Here is a 17,588-nt window from a genome sequence, read left to right on the forward strand (position 1 = left end):
CTACAAAGACATTACGTCTGTCATGTCTTACATGTACGATATTGAAAAGAATCTACGCTTTTCTATGATGTTGACTTTTGACTAAATTGTTGCTCTGAAAATAAAGGTCATGAATCAGAGGAGGGTCTGGTCGTATGAACAATGCTTTATTTTTTTACCTCAAGTGTATGGCCGAGTGCATTGCTTCCCTGGGGAACACATGGCACCAGAAACCACTATGGAAAGAGGAGGCAGTGTGATCAGTCGATCCACCTGATCTATGCACCTTACAGGACTTTAAGGATCTGCTACTAACATCTTAATGCTAGATACCACAGCACACCTGCAGGGATCTAGTGGAACTTTTGGCAGTGTGTCCAGGTCGGTATGTGATGGCTTCTTGGTCCGGTCCCTGTTTCGGAAGTGGAATTTGAATACACGCTTTCAGTTGAGACGTCAACCTGATCACATCCAAATTTGTGAGATGCAATGAAATGGGTCCGTCAGTGGGAATGCGTGGAGGCATGCCTTACTCACTCGCATGCCATTGACCAGGGATGGGATGTTAGGCTTGATGCTTGTGACGGCCAACCTGAAGTCCTGGTGTATATTTGGAATATGGGGACTGTGATGATGAGCTTTAAAGAACACTTCACAGTTATATGTTCTCTGCTGGTCGTTTTTAATGACTAAAATCACATTTACTGTTTTCACATCAAATATTCAGGTGCTTTCAACAGAAAAGATTACTTCAGAGTGGGATTTGAACCCACAGCTCCAGGGGAGATTGTAACCACAGCATCTTAGACCAGTCAGCCATTCTAATGATATCAAGGATCATCCACAAAGTTGTTCCAGTCGTTCAGTATGCATGTATACTGTCATTAAAGTGTCTTTAATCACGGAATTTGGCAATTAAAGCAGTATATCTGTGTTTCCGTGATTAAAAGGATAGCGCTCCAGCAATCCGAGTTCAAATCTCAGTGGAAACCAGCTTCAAAGTCTATATCCCTTGGCAAAAGTGGAAAATAGCCGCCACTGAAAGACACTGAAGTGGCAAAACAAATGGACACTGTACAGGTTTTTTTTTTTTTTTCAGCTCTAAAAAAACATTGTAGTTCCTTTCTGTCTAGAGACCGTGTGGGCAGATTCTGCTCCTTCAGTTTCTTCAGGACCTCTCGACCACCACACAGGTCACTCTTAGTTCACACAAAGAGTATGGGCACTTCAGGTCACTTCATGTCTCTGTGGCACAGTCGGTCAGTGTGTTTGGCTGTTAAATGAAAGAGGCGATAGTTTTCAGGGTAGCTGTGGATTGGTGTTTTAGTAGGGACACGCTTAGCATTACCTCAACACCAGAAACACATTAGAAAAGATTTTAATTGTCAGTCCTCAATTCTTGTGAACTATGTTACGTTAACCCTAAATCTTTTTAAAACGTGGGCACGTTTTATGTTTACATTTTTTTGTATGGTGGCTGTACCGTGGGCCTTTGAGGAATGTGATTTCAATCCTGTATATGTGTTGCACATGTCACAACTGACAATAAAGTTTACTATGACTCTATAGTTTCTGGGAAACAGTGTCTCTGTGGCGCAATCAGTCAGCGCATTTGGCTAAAACCAAAAGGTTGGAGCCCAACCAGAACAACTAAACATTCTTACTCCAGTTCTTCCCAAGATCTACAAGGGCTGAAGGGAGACAGAAACTCTGTCTGTGATGGGAGCACTGTTACGAGAGTAGTGATGGAAAACTCAATTCCTTTTACTGATTCTAGTTTATGTGAGTCACTCATCAAAAACAGCCAGACCTTGTGTCTATGTGTATATCACAAGTCTAACATAAATCTGTTCATATGGAAACAAACAAGTAAAGCACATCATAAGGTGACTTTAATATTTCACACTGTAAACTGTCTTTTCTGTTGGTGGTTCACTCGTAGAGAAAGACATGCACAGCCTCCACAAGAACCTTATTGGGTCTCTTTAGGTTGATCCAAAAGGTGTGTGAAGACAGGATTACCATGACCCGGGTGACTGAGAACCTTCACAGACATATGTGTGAGTGAGATGTGTTTGTTATATCTTTAATATAAACTTTGTAAAGAACATAATGTCCCAGTGAGGCATGTGTGAGGTACACTGAAGTATAATACTCTTCTAGCAGGCGTACATAAGGTATGGAAGCCTTAATATTATAATAACACATGCTGACGCGGTACAACACATTAACATTTCATATGTGACAATGGGGAGCCAACGTTAGCTACATTAGCTAACTCTGTATGGTGGTGTTTTTGACACCATCCCAGGTGTCCAGTATACATGAACAGAGCCCCCACCCCAGCCGACAGACAGGGACGCTGTAGCTCAAATTGCTGAAGAAGTTAATGCTGGTTCTGATGGGATGGTGTCAGAATACACAGTGTGTTGCAGTTTGTTGTGTATGGGTTAGCCGTAGACCAGTCAGGGTACCTGTGCTGGCCTCTGTCCACCACTGAAAGCGCCAACAGTGGGCGCATGAGCATCAGAACCTGACCACAGAGAAATGGAAGAAGATGGCCTGGTCTGATGAGTCACGTCTGCTTTTACATCACGTGGACGGCTGGGTTCTTGTGTGTCGCATGCCTGGAGAACACATGGAACCAGGATGTCATGTCGTTCTCTGTCTTTACCTGGTCAACCTCAAGCAGGTGGCTCTGCCCATATGAGCTGGGTTTTTCCTTGCCACCACAGCCTTACCGCTTGCTGTGGGGGTTTCAGGCTCAGGGTTCTGTAAAGCATCTTAAGACAATTTGCATTGTTATTGACGCTATATAATTAAAATTAAATGTGTGAAATTAATTGTATTAACACTTAATTAAACACTAGCTGACATACATTATATATAGCATAGTGACTAAACTAAGAGCTGCCATGCTTTGAAGCTAATGTTAACATGTTCTTAGTAACAGTGCAAGCTGTTCAGATGCTGATGTGCACTTGGTTTAGTGTGTTAGCATGCTAATATTTGCTCTAGAACACCCTTTACAGGTTACGGGAATAGTTTTACGACAACTTGTTCACAAACTTTGATCTGCTGCTGTCAGAAGTTCATTAAAAAATGACTGTGATAAATCCTCTGGAGGATAGGACAGATTTCCATAAAACTCGATATTTAACTCAATATTTAATACTTGACCAGAGCGGTGGACCATCGACTGCCTATTGTTGCCATCCCCTGAGGGATGGCAACAAAAAAAGCAGTTCAATTGAGAAGATGTCATAATGCTAAATGACACTAAGGGACATAACAATGAGCTTAATACCTTAATATTTTTACCACACACACCCAACGCTGAATTCAGATTTTGTACAGTATATGCACTACATCACATTAGCAACGTTAATAGACTACTGACACAAAATATTACAATAGAATAAAAGTGCTCTCAATGAGATGAATGTGATCTTGACATTTCTTTCATTTCTTTTTCTTTATGAATAAGGAAGTGAGGAGTAAAATATAGTAATCTGTTCAGTCATACATTGACTGACTAAAAAAAAAAAAAAAACTCAGACTAGAGTGACTCAGAGAACACAGTGCATAGAGTACATACTGTTACTGTTAGTATGAAAACAGTCTGTTTCCCTGTAGTGGTCAAATACATTGAGGTGCGTCATTTATCATTGATTGATACAGTCTCTAGAGACAGAGGGAGAGCGGATGGAGTGGTGTCAGTGGCACACTTAAAACAAATGTATTTACTCTGAATCGCATGCATTTATATCTCCAGTGGTCATGAATGAAGCACCGTTCTCACAGAACCAGACAGACGCCTTGAGGTATTTCAGTCCATACTAGATATCCTTTTTATTTTAAGTTAGACAGTTTGTGTAATGTCACCTGAAAGGTTTTGTCACAGTGATGGCTGTGGTCCAGTCAGGCTGGTAAAGTTCATGGTTCTGGGGAGTGAACTCACTGAACCAAACAACGCTTCAGGACTGAGAGTAGTGTGACCCCTGGTGGAGAAAGAGATGTTAGATCGCTAGGTTTCAGGATTTTCTTAGCTTAGTTTTGAATCTGTTTTCCTTCTCTCTGCCACATTAAATGTTACCGTTAAGGGGAAACACCTCTCAGTGAAGCCTCACGCAATCTATCTGAGGAGGTTAAACAAGATTTCTATTTCCTGATTCGAAGTTTTGTGTTGTTTTAAAGATTGAAACCTCAACCAGTCAGTCCATAATTCATTCACGAGTTAATGCCCAGAGTGAATCATGACGTTTTGAACACGAACTTGCGTAACTAATCCTGATGTTGCTAAAAGCTCACCTTCTCACAGCCCCCTCGTCTAATTCCACGTCAGTCAAGAGATTACTTTACAGTCAGTCTCCTTTGAGGATTCCTTAACAAACTCTATTTTCTGTGTGCGTCACTCGCTAGGTACTATAGCAGACACGTAGATCTGTGACTGAAACGTATATCCACTCTTTCTCCGTGCGTGTGACGACCGAGCACTGTCTATATAGGACATGCTGGTTTCATGTTCAAACCGAGGCTTTTTTATTTTGACCCGGGCTCTCGTGTCCTCTGAACATACCAGGTGCCTGAGGTGGTTCCTCCTTCGCGCGTCGTCGCCGGTTCCTCCAAATGACACGTGCACCCGTTAATTGATGTGGTGTTCGTTAAGCTCTGCCGTGTGGCTGGCGGAGGACGAAGAAAGTGGCCTGAAAAAAGTCCTACAGGAGAGAAGGCCCCGCTTGTCAAGGTGACTCGGTGCGGGGTGTGAAATTAAGATGATCTCATAAGGTATACACACGGAGCCGCACTGTCTCACCACGAGAACAATGCTGAACTGTAAATGCATGCCCCGCTGAGATGACCAGAGGTTATGTTTGCTGATCCACATTTTTGATTTTTCCACTTACTGCAGGAAAGTGGAGCAGAAAATAAAACGCACTTTAGTCCCCACAGAATACACCGGCTACAGAGGGCTTTTCAAGTACTTTCGGCTCGCGGCCAACTCTCTGAAATGTACCACATCACTGAGTCCTATCAGGTCACCTGCTTAGTTTGTTGTGTTTCATTACTTTGGCCATCAACTAGGGCAATCAGAGTGATTACAGTTAGTCCTACATATTTTTTTTGTTTTGTAATAAAAATAAATGTGGTCTTAAAATCAAAAATCCAAACTTTAATTTGAGGGTATTGACATCTATGCGGAAGAAAGTGTTTTGTAATCGCTCTTTAATGTTTTCAAGGGACCAAAGGTGAATGTGCTATTGATACAAAAGCTGTTTCATGGTAGATATTCCTTTATTTTGTCATCAGTCAAGCAGGTGAAAGGTCTGGAGTTGTTTCCAAGGGTGACGTGGCATCTGGGAACTGTTCTTTGTTTAAAGGAGCTCTTATTGCAAGTGAACCTTGGGTTGTAAGAACAATTTTATGTAAGAGATTGCAGGGATATCAGGAGTGGCCAAACAGGTGAGCTTAGCCCTGTTAAAATAAAAGTTACCAGGATTTGTACAAAAAGACTGTTATATTTGAATGCAGTCAGCTGAGCTGGCGTACCTAATGTTTTGGCAAGTGAGTGCACATACTTTAATGTGAGTAACTGTCTGTGATAGCGGTGACTGTTCTACTACCAGCTATCAGCGGAGGCCGCACATACAATGCAGACTATTGCTGGAAATGAAACAGTGTCCCGTAGTCAAAGGAAGATTATTAAACATAACGACCACATCATAGAGGTATGAGTAAATGGTTGGTAGTCCATTTCAAAACCTCCACTTTCAATCAGTCGCAGCGCATTAAATATGAATCACCGAGCCCTAGGGCAGGTCACTGCCGCTGTTATCAGTGTGAACAATTTCTAAATAGGACTGAAAGCGACGCACTGAGCTGTTCTTTCACCGCACATGTATCATTATTATTAAAAAAAAATTGTTATTACTTGTTATTTTGTGATAACATTTGAGATACAATTGCAGAAAGGCTGAATACCAGAGTAGCCTGTTAGGTTAAATAAAATCTGTTCTCGTTTAAAACAGCTTTTCGGTGAGTCTCAATCTAAATTATGAACAATCCAGCATTTGTAATAGCACAGACGTGGTTACGTAAAAAAAATATCTTTTACATCCTTACACGGCATTTTATGTTGATATTCACTTAGAATCATCATTACATCATAGCACGCTAGTCTTGTTTACATAAATAATACGAAATCCATTTTACTTATTATATTACTAGTAATTTCTATTGAGCTACAGGCATAAGACGTAACGGAGAGATGAGAGATTTTTGGTTTCATCTCTTCTGGACAATATCTCTAACAACATGGAGGCAGTCTGATTTCTGTCTCTTCCGCTCTTTAATATACTTTATAAAAAATAATGATAATGTGGGTAGATGGGGAACTGCTGAATATTAAATGCTTAAACTTTAGAGCATAGGTCTTCAACAGGGGGTATGTGACCCCTAGGGGATCTAAGAGGCACTGCAGGGGGGGCGCAAAATCTTTGGTTGATTATATATATTATATTTCTTTGAACACACATTAACATGAATCCAACATATTTTAGTAAAGGGATAGAGGATAGCTTAATGAATTTCTGAAAGCAAAATGATAATAATAATGTATATTTATATCAGAGTTTAATGTAGAACACAATAGTAGATAGGGGTCCCTACTTACTCTGTCCATTAGTTTGGAGGTCGTTGGCCTGAAATATGTTAAAGACCTGAATACTGCTGTTGAATATTACGGAAAATGTAACTAAGCTACATCTTAATAACTTTATGTACAGTTTTTTAAATGTGGTATATTTTGACTAAATATTTTGTAACATATAATTCCCCCCTAAAGAATAAAGATAATAAAACCGTATTTTAAGAGACCTTACGTCTAAGTGTGAAATCAAGTGTGCTATATTTCTCAAAAGGGAAAAGTTGAACAAAGAGGTTTTGGTTCTCCTTCTGTAGCCTCCTCAGACAGTATGTCACGTGTCCTGTGTTTGCAGTTAGTTTCAGTTTGAAGCGCAGTTTACCGCAATTTGCAATTCTGGGACAAACTCCATCTGCTGAGGGGATATGATGTGTGATCAAAGCCTCCGGAGCCCCTCAGTGTTCAAAGCAAACAGGTGGTTCACGTTGGTGCGTGTGTTTGGGTGCTCATTCTACTGTGCTGTGTGTGCATGTAGACCTTTGACACCCTTTCCTTTAAATATTCAAACACCTTCGTGCTCTAAAATAGCTGGAAGACCGAATTAACTGTAATTTGTAATTTCCTGCTTGTGAAATGTTGAGGAACTGCGTCACTTATGATTTATTTAACCCTGGCTCACTATAAGAAATTCCGAAACTGTTTAACAAAAGAGGATATTGTTGTTATGTAACCAAGAAACAATACCATAACCCATAACTGGTTTATTGAAGAATTAAACCACGCGCTGAAGAGTTCATTCTTCACCTCACATCATGACACTAATATAAACAATATGCAGTTTTTAGACGTGATAATAAATATATACAACTCCAGAGCTTAGTTTCAGACGCACTGTTTCTACAGTTACGACTCATGTTGACGTGATGAAAAAAACGAAAAGTGGCTTTCTCCGGAGCGAAGAGCGCTCGCGACCGCTCAGCCCACAAGATCAGCCTGCGACTGCACTCTAGTTTTGTGTCCTTGGTAACTTGAACTCCTGGCGGGGCTCAACGATATCCAGCATCAGGTCTCGTCATGTGACTGTAAGTAAATTGGCTTGGCCTGCTTCCTGAGGCGCTGCTGGGCTCGCAGCTTCCTGCCCTTCTGAGTCGCGAGTCCCAGCGGAGGGAGGTAGGTCTGCAGGAGGATTCAGAGAACAAAGTGCAGCGATGGAATGAAGCACAACAACAGACAGAAAGGACGTATATTCTGTCTCACATATGATTATTACTTACAGCCCTTGGATATGGGTTCCTGTAATGTAGACCTGTTAAAATGGAAGACTGAGTCAACGATCTGGGAAAACATGTCATAACTAAACAAAATCAGAAGCTACATAAGATGTAATTTGTGTGGAATCTCCTCTAGTGAATCTCCTGCTTACATGCTTCAACTTTGAGATCCCTAAAACCGAAGAGCACCAGCAGCACTCATGACAATTGTTCTTTTTTTTATCATATAATTTAATTCGCACCAGTCATCACAGCATGCTCCTATTCCTCTTAACTGATGACAACACAACTCGTGTTCATTGTTCTCCTTTTTTTCCCCTTTTTTTTGCAGTTAATGACTGGTGAGATCAGTCGTGAAGTTTGGTCAGTCTTTACTCCCCTGCTTATGGTGAAATTATCCAGAGATTCCACCGAATTCCCGTTATCATCCGGTGACCAATAATTCATCACAGTGGGTGACGCGTAGCCTAATGAATGACCAGAAATGAGGGCGGGCTGCGCTGTCACAGAGTTGCTCAAGCATCAGACGGAAGCATCTTTCACCTCATTGTAATATCAGAGGGAGAGAAAGCGCCAGCGCATGACTTAACAAGTCAACACCTGTCAGATGTTTCCTCGAATTTAGCGCACCACACCACTCAGGATGTTTATCATACTTTAGGTGTAAAAAAACAAAAAGAGTACATCGTGAACGTTTCAAGAAATGTATATATAGTTGACACGGAAAGCTGTCACTGTGGCCCTTTCTCCGCACAGGGTGTAGTTGAACGCAGCGTTATGGAAACTAGCAGCATATCTCCACCCTTACCTATTTCTATCCTTGCTTCACATTCTTCTATACACCTCTTTATTGACTCTTGATCTGTGAGCTGAAGAAAAGCACAAACACAAAGGGTTAGTCTGGCATTTTGCCATACATCTCGTGCTTTTTTTTTATACTTCTGTGAGGACACTGCTGTAGTTCACACCTGCTGGTTCTGTCTGAACAGAGTGCGGGCCTCCTGAAGTATGTAGTTTCTCTCGGTCTGCGTGTCACCTCTAACACCGCTCTGCGCCTGCCAGGTCCGGGCGACGCGAAACACGCGCATGTACAGCGACAACACTGCACTGCGGGTGGACGCCGTCATTGGGGCTCAAAACCTGGGAAAACATCGGAGCAATCTAGGCTGTATGCATCTTTTCGTGACAGTCTTTTATGAAAATTCATCTTCTTACAAGTGTCACTATATTTCTGGTTGATCATGTTAGAGAAAAAATGTAAAAGAGCTTTTAGCCCTCTCATGTCAACTCTGGGGGCCAAAACATTAGTTAACAATAAGTCAAATGCCTAAGTTGATGTTGCATTTTAAAGGTGCAACTTTTCCCAAATGAATCTGCAATTCAGCTGACACGAAGACAGGCTGTAGGACATCTGAGGCCCCTGGACGTGTGGGGCTCTGGGTCAAGTTTGTTGTCCTGGTTTGTGTGTTCTTATCGTTGAACACTAGATGCCAGTAAAACCAACACCAGCCCTGTTCATCAAACTGTTACATGACCTACTGTTAGGCATTAAATAGATGTTATGTTCTAATCTTATATGTGCTGAGAATGAAGGAAATGTATAAATGTACATTATTACATTTATTTTTTCCCAAATTGAACCATTTATAATAACTGTAAACATGAAGCTGACTATCCTTATTTTGACTGCCCAAAGCGACTATCTACATGCGAGGAACGGAGATTGAAATAACAGCGAGATCGTGGCAGTCCACGTTGAAAACTCACATTTCTGTTGTCGCTAACCCCAGTTAATTAAACGCTATAAAACGTGACCTACCGGCTGTGTCTGAAGAAGAGGTTAGTTTGTGTGTAGCTAGCTAGTAGGGCACCAGGTAGAAGCGCTGCTGTCGCCTGATGATGACGTTTCGCCTAAGCTGGCTACAAATCGGGTAGAAAGGAATAAACATTTAAATTTAAACGAGTAACTCCACCTTCAGTCGCACATAAAGATGTCCCACTAATTTAAAGTATCAGACACATTTCCACAGCAGACTATTTTTAGTTGTCATCCACATTAGTTGGAATGGGTGCTTTTCGATATTTTCTAACATTCAATATTATTTTCTCTCGTGTTTCGCAAAACGCCACATATGACTCGTTTATTTCGGTGATTATTTTTTATGGTCCAGGATCCATGTAATTTGCCAGCGCGTCACTTGTTTGATGTTGAAGGTTGTATCTGGTCGCTGCAGTCAGTGCCGTCGCTGAGATGAAGATCAGCTGTTGGCTGCTTGTAGGTACGGAGGGAGGAAGTGATGCAGGGAAATGTCCATAATGTAGCTCCACTCAATGACTAAAACGGGGAAGCACAAAGAAACTGGCTGCCTTAGTCCGGGATGGTGTTTTAACTCAGACCAAAGAACGGATACAACTGGAAACGGATTCAAAAGCGAAGTGTATCTGCTAGCTTTTTTCTTAGTTTTTTTCCCAGTGGCGGAACAGAATACGACATTGATGTGAAGTTTTTTGTCAGCTGCCTGCTAGTTAGCTAGCAATCTGAGTTAACGCGACGAGTTTGCCTCAGGTCGTTTCTGGTCCTATAGGGTATTTTCACCCAACTTATTTGAACTGTTTATCATACTGGCATCCCCGAAGTGATGTACACCCAAATTCCACACCGTCTATTTTCCCAAAAAGGTAAGTTTCTTTACGGGGATAACTGTGGCGTTTCTCGACGTCTTAATGTAAAAAGACCTAGCATAGCCGATGGCTAACTCTTAGTTCACCGAGCTGATGCTAGCTAGCTGTGGCGACGTCGCCAGCCTTGGGCCAGGCTGCTCGGATGATGTGTTGTGGATAAATACGTGGTCGACAACAAGCTGCGTTTAAATGGGTGTATAACGCTTTAAACTGTGAATTAATTTCTAAAACTCAGTTTGCGTGGGAGTTGTGAGATCACTCGATCCTGTTTGTGTTCGGCTCTGTCCTACAAACATAACTTATTAAAATAGGCTGACGTTAGGAGAGATCAGCTACCAAACTAAACTGGGCTCCATTCACAGCTGTGTTACAGATGTTAATAACGCTCATTCTAGCTGAACTTTAGTTCGGACAGTTTGAGGACCAGCCAGCTCTCTGGTTAAACTCACCACTGGATTAGTACTAATGTTACTTAGTGTTTGCTAAGCAATGTGTACAATATTAATGTAGTCCATATGATGTTAGTGGGGGTGACTCAGAAGTGACCTGTGAGAGATTTGCCTGTACATGTCCAGTGCTGTGATAAGCGCAGCCCATGCTGATTCTGCACTTTCTTTACTAATGTAAGGCTAAAGTATCGGGGCTCTACATGATCAGTGATCACAACACAAAGTAGAGGCTGCTTTCAGAAATAACCCGAAGTTGTACATTTTGCAACAGGGCTGCAATTCAGTACGCTGCCGGTCCGTTCCTCTGTCTGTTCCTCATAGGACACCTGACATCAGAGAGAGCAGTAGAGGATCTGCTTGTATCCTAAGTGCACAATATAGTTCCTCGGTGAAAACACTACCACCCGGCTACTCTGTTGTTAATTATGAATAACTGAATGATCCCGCATCGAGGCAAACCGTTCCGTCGTGCTCATATGACATATTCATAGCTTGTTGACAGAAATAGTCCTGCAGGTTTGGGAATGATGAGCTATCACTTTCTGCTTATGATGACAGGATAATGTGTCTTTTCAGCACTGCGGATGTCAAGGTCACAATGATGGAGCACAATAGAAAGACAATGCCATCTGAAGGACTGTCTGTAAGTAATGTCCGGATCAGCTACTTTGTGCTCATCTCAGGAGCTGTGTGCACATATGACATGAAATCATGCAGTGTGTTGTAATTTTGTAGGTAGAGGAGAGATGTGTTACACATGTTGCTTCAGGTTGATCATACTAATTTAGCTTTCCTCTTCATTTACGTTTGTCACTTTAGTCTGATTGAATTTGTAGAAAGAAAGTTGCTTTAATATCATTATTTGAAACACCACTTCACACGCAGTTTGTTTTCACTATCTGCACATTTCTCACACAAATCTCATTATTATTTTTATATTACAAGTCAGTCCCAAACTTGGCAACAACTGTGATGGTTTATTTTTAACATGAACCTTTTAGACATCTCACAACTAGCGTGACTACACTCATGTTTGTGTTCAGTCGGTGTGACATTATTTCCCTCATATTTGTATTATTATTTTATGGCCACAGTTATCTTCCCTTTTAGATAGATAGATAAACAAGCAATAACCAAACAACCACGTGCAAATGGGTGTTGGTCTTTTAAAAACCTAGAAAGACCAAAAAGGTCAAGTAGGTGAGTGTACAGTGCCCTCATTAATCAGGATTTTCTGATACTTTTCACACCTTGAATCAAGCAAATGAAACATAATTTTACTTCGTGCACAGGGTGATAAGAATGAATCTAAACACAACAAAGCAGGTCACATGATGCGATGAATCATACCGAAGTAGTTGTAATTTAATTGCTCCTGACTGTACCTGTGGTGATGGCACGAAAACCCCAAAAGAAACCATAATAAAGCTCAAACAAAGTCTCAAAACCAATTATACCTCAATAGGTTTCTGTGCCTTACAGATGTCGTTATTGTATGCCTTTTGTCAGGGTTTCTATGGTAATGTGCACTGTGCAAGCCTTGTATGTATACATATAGATTGTGTCTTGTCTTCACTTCTAGGGTTTTTAATTCTGCCAATTAAAGACCTGGATCGTGGCAGATTTGGCACAGGTAGCCTTACTTTCTGACCTTCAGTGTTCAAAAAATGATCCCTGTATGTGGAATCCTTTCTGCTCATACACATTTTGACCTTTGTATTGCGAGGCAGACTGCCTCACCTTTGAGCTTATCTCTGTGCCGATGAACATTTTGAAATTGTTCTCCACCTCAGGGCTGAGGGTATGTTGAGACGTCTCACCGGACCAGAGCAGAGGCGTCTAGGCGGTTCGGACGGGGACTGAAGGCGAGGAGGAAAGACAGTCGAGGGACCAGGGAGGAAGACATGGGCCAGTGTGTCACCAAGTGTAAGAATCCAACGTCCTCACTCGGCAGTAAGAGTGGAGACAAGGAGAGCGGTTCCAAGTCCCACAAGAAGGGTGGCAGTTCTGGGAGCGGTGCGGGCCACAAAGAAGAGCCTAGTGCCCCGTGTAGCAAACCCACCAGCGAGCTTTCAAATGGCACCAAAGCCTTAGAGGTTACCGTGGAGACGCCCATCAACGCTGCAGTGTTGGGGGAGCCGCGCAAGGATGAGTGTGTGGATGTAGATGGGCTGTCAACGCTGCGCATTGAGGAGCTATTCTGCTGCTACAAGGACGAACATGAAGACGCCATCCTGGAGGAAGGCATGGAGAGGTTCTGCAACGATCTGTGCGTGGACCCTGCAGAGTTTCGTGTGCTTGTTCTTGCCTGGAAGTTTCAAGCAGCCACCATGTGCAAGTTTACAAGGTGAGGTGGAGTTTGGGGGAATGAGGTGTGTTGTTTTCATTGTCCTTTGTTACTCACGACAAACTAGCAAGACTACTGCACGGTAATTAGCTCTTGGAGAACATTAGACACAGGTGTGTCCCGCGTGACCTAAACATTAGTGTCTGCTTGAATTTCAAGCATTGCCCAATCCGTCCACGCTCTCTTCAGAGCCGCCTAACTCAGTCGACAGAAATGGTAGTTTTAATTCTGTGACACGGGAGTTGCTGGTGTAACACTTAAACAGGTTTGTCCCACTGAGTTGAAAGATCTCTCTTACAAGGGAGACCAGGCCAAGATTGGCAGCAATGCGGTTTTACGAGGAAATAACATTTGTGTTTGTAGTCTGTTTGCATACAGACTACCTGGACTCAACAGATTTTACCTTCTTTTAAACTCATTCAGGGATACCACACTTTGAAATCAGAGATTGGACTGTAGGTTGCTCCGCGAAGCAGGAGCAGAAAACCTAAAAGCTCTTTCCCTATTATGTCCTTGGAACGGAGGCTGTGTTTTCCATATTTCGACCCTAAAAGAGCAGATAAATGTGTTGGAATGGATTTATAAATAAGTGACTCAAATCAGGCCTGTTCACTTTTGAATATAAGACATAATGGTGAGTAAGAGACCCACAGTTTGTGATAAAACTCAGAGCCCCATGCACGCTGTTCTGCATGTGAAGACCGTGAGCAGAAAATTAGACCAGCTACTCCTTCGTTTTATCTAGTAAAACTGCTTCTTATTCCAGTAACATTTTGTCTGCTTATGCTATAGTATGTCGATAAGATTGAACACAGTGCATCTGCAATCACTGTTAATCCTCAAAGATAAATCTGCTCCTGAATTTAAAGCATCAGCAAAAAGAGAAAAAGGAAAAAGCAAATAGAGAAAAAGGACTCTACTCTAGAACTCTACATTCAGGAGAACTGAGATGTTGCTGCAGAAATAAAAACAGAACAGGTTAAAGTCACATTTAAAATGAGTTATTAAGCCTGTTACTGCCATCATCTGTCATCAGATCATTTATTTACAGGTGACAGCGTTATGATGTGAAAACATAACACGGCTAATGCGAGAGGCGGTGCAGATTTCTTGACACATAAACAGTTCTATAAATGCACCGTGTCCAGAATCCCACAATAAGATTCTTCTGACCAGTGTGTCCATCAACCACTGAAAAGTAGAAACGTCTGATCATCTTTCACCATCTGTATGTCTGGGTTAGTGCTAACTGTTTTTGTAGGTGCAAAGAAAAATTAGCCCGAGTCAAGTATAAGTGAGCACGTGTGGCCAAGAGTCGCATAAAAGTGTGAGCATTTTTGCGGCCCCATATGTAGCACAAATATTGTGTGTTACCGCTAACCACGATTTTGTGAAACCTTCGAGATAGCATGTTGCATGCTACTGCATCCTACTGTGTTCTTCGTAAGACGGCAACGACTCCCCCCTCCCTGCTCTATTAGCCCTTCGGTGTTTCACTGCGGTTGTCCACCCCTCCTTAAAATTGCGTAAGCATACGTTTTGCTTGCATTGTCTGTCATCTTTATCTTGGCCTAAGCTGTTACAACTAAACCTCAACCTCAACCCTTATTCTAAACTTAAACGTTCCTTTGATAGTGACCAGTCAACAGTCATCTCAAAACTCCATTACCCAGCATCAGGCACACAGGAGGGGGCACATAGGAGGTGGGTCCTGCTAAGCACACCACCTCTGCAGTCCGTGTCAGAGATGAATAGGGCTGCCTGTTGGCTGGGTCACTTTTCCCTCCTCCCCCTCTCTAATTTTTAACTCAGCACTTTTCTATCCAGAGGCTTTGGACAATACCAGACTCCGGTAACCAACATGTTTCATTGTCAACTGATGCTTACTGAAGCTCTTTATATTACATTTGACTTTGAAAAGCCATACACTGTTGTAGGGGTCACATAACAAAAGTATATCTGCCTGTGTCAGGGCCTGCAACACTGAAGTAAAAAAAACAAAAAAAAAACCTGTTTGCTCTGGATCTCTTTACAGGGTTTTATTGTACATTTTAGCAAATTTTGCTGTTTGTCTGGTTTTGCCCACATGTCTCCATTGAGATGCTTTTGTCTGGAAAAGAATTTTCCAGTCCTTCTCTGAAACCTGTTCGTTTTCTTCGTGTCATCAGGAAGGAGTTCGTTGAGGGCTGCAAGGCCATCCAGGCAGACAGCCTCGAAGGTATATGCTCACGTTTCCCCTTCATGCTGGTGGAGGCCCAGGGAGAGGAGAACTTCAAGGACCTGTACCGCTTCACCTTCCAGTTTGGACTGGACGCCGAGGAGGGCCAGCGCTCGCTTCAGCGCGACATCGCCATCGCCCTGTGGCGCCTGGTTTTCACGCAAGACACGCCTGCGATCCTGGAGCGCTGGCTGGACTTCCTGGCGGAGAACCCCTCAGGGATTCGGGGAATCTCGAGGGACACCTGGAACATGTTCCTCAACTTCACCCAGTCTATCGGGTCTGACTTGAGCAACTACAGCGAGGACGAGGCCTGGCCCAGCCTCTTTGACACCTTCGTAGAGTGGGAGCTGGAGCGCAGGAAAAAGGAGGAGGAACAGGCACTGATGGCGAAGGAGGAGGAGGGGAGGTGTACTGAAACAGAGTGTTCTCCCACTACAGACAGACTTGAAACAGAGGGAAGCCGCGGCTCACAGACGTGGGGGGGCCACTGACCAGGAAACATGAAACATTTGTAAGGGGAGAGAAGGATATGACCTATAAGTGAACTGTGCATCTGTGAATCATTGGATGAATATTAGTATTACCATTACAGCTGTTCATTTCGCTCTCCTTTTCTGTTAGGGTGGGATTCTTTTTTTTTGTTTGTTTTTGTTTTTTGAAAGGGCTCTAAGAACTGTTATGTTTTAAGCACTTCTATTTAAGTTATTGTTTTATTTTCTCTTCTCCCATTTATGTTTTCAGTAATTGGACACGTGGTCCATTTTAATGTATACCTACCTACCATAACCTAGCAGAGTTAGCTCTGTAAAAGCTTGGTTTTAAAAACGGGCGACAGAAAGCCATAAACTTTTTCCAACAACGACGACATCCACAGGTGATGTTCACTGCTGACACATTAAACAAGAAGGGAAATTTTGGCACGTGGTCTACAAAATAATTGCATTACTACTAAATTGAGATTGGCCATAAAAGTCAAGGGCAAGTGAAATGATCTTGATCGGACTAATGTAGCTAGATAGTATTTTTTTAATCTTGCAGTGCTGTGAGGAAGAATCGGGTGCGCTGGTATTGCCTTCACAACTTTTTGCCTGCAATTACACTGTGGGCAGTGATAGATTACAATTTTATCCCTGGGGGATTTTTATTTTTAACATTAATACAAATGACATTCGGTTAATTTATCAAGTTTCAACATTCATTTTTTAAATCCAAGTTTGTTTCCACGGTAACAGACCCACCCTCTCTTCTGTGTTGAGTGTTTTTGAGTGCTACTAGCGCAGTGAGCAGCTTAGCTTGCTTAAGCAGCTGCTGTGCTCCCCTTTTGACCTCCAACATCTACTGTTTTGATGTCCACCTATTTTCAAGAAGAGTATACAACGGAATCATGTTGCCTCTTTGATGTTGTTTGAGAAAGTCTGTACTGCAACAAATCGGTTCAAGCTCGGTCTTGGTCATTTCTCGACAGAAGTTGCTAGAACCTGCATTACATTCAGGGCCGTTACACTGGGCGCCACGTAAAGCTTATATTGTTTACCTTCAGGAGTCTTTGCATCCTTGAACTGCTATACAAAAAAAAAATGTGTGCACACTTAACAAATAACATTGACTGCTGCTGGCGATGGTTGTATTGAATTGCACAAAAAACCAATGGCATGCTAATTTGCTATACTTGGAACGCTTTTAAGAGAGATTGATGTCAACCATGTTTTCTTCATTTGAAACCATTTTCTGAACTGTACTGGTTAATAGATTGAGCTTAAGAATAGCTTAGGGCGTTTTGGGATGAGTGAGTGTTAATTAGACATGCTGGTTAATCAGGAGTCTGTGATAGGGTGGCCAAAACATGATGTTTGGTTTACATCAACAATGGTTTTATTTCAGACCCCCTTTTGTCCCTTTTTTATATAAAATGTATTGATTTATAATAAATAAAAACAGTGTTGGATTTTTTTGACCATAAAAATCTCTAACTTCAAATATGTCATTGTTGATGCTT

General features: G+C 42.1%; 2 protein-coding genes across 4 annotated transcripts; one reads left to right on the forward strand and one right to left on the reverse strand.

Moving 5' to 3' along the window:
• Positions 1-7,368: 7,368 nt before the first annotated feature.
• lyrm1 (LYR motif containing 1) lies at positions 7,369-9,853 on the reverse strand. The gene is made up of 5 exons (XM_047609577.1): positions 9,713-9,853; positions 8,862-9,033; positions 8,702-8,762; positions 7,897-7,928; positions 7,369-7,798 (listed from the first exon to the last, which is right to left on the reverse strand). The coding sequence occupies exons 2-5, from the start codon at positions 9,018-9,020 to the stop codon at positions 7,685-7,687; spliced, it is 366 nt and encodes a 121-aa protein (XP_047465533.1). The 5' UTR covers positions 9,021-9,033; positions 9,713-9,853; the 3' UTR covers positions 7,369-7,684.
• Positions 9,854-10,209: 356 nt separating this feature from the next.
• Positions 10,210-17,569, forward strand: dcun1d3 (defective in cullin neddylation 1 domain containing 3). Of its 3 annotated transcripts, none has more exons than XM_047609575.1 (5): positions 10,210-10,572; positions 11,601-11,667; positions 12,607-12,700; positions 12,818-13,371; positions 15,540-17,569. In XM_047609575.1, exons 4-5 carry the CDS (start codon positions 12,929-12,931, stop codon positions 16,081-16,083), a joined length of 987 nt encoding a protein of 328 aa, XP_047465531.1. In that variant the 5' UTR covers positions 10,210-10,572; positions 11,601-11,667; positions 12,607-12,700; positions 12,818-12,928; the 3' UTR covers positions 16,084-17,569. The 3 variants fall into 3 exon arrangements, with proteins under 3 accessions (XP_047465531.1, XP_047465530.1, XP_047465532.1); XM_047609574.1 differs by having other exon boundaries at positions 12,607-12,657; XM_047609576.1 differs by lacking the exon at positions 12,607-12,700.
• Positions 17,570-17,588: the final 19 nt, after the last annotated feature.

This window comes from Mugil cephalus, chromosome 16, assembly GCF_022458985.1.
Source record: "Mugil cephalus isolate CIBA_MC_2020 chromosome 16, CIBA_Mcephalus_1.1, whole genome shotgun sequence".
NCBI classification, from domain to species: Eukaryota; Metazoa; Chordata; class Actinopteri; order Mugiliformes; family Mugilidae; genus Mugil; species Mugil cephalus.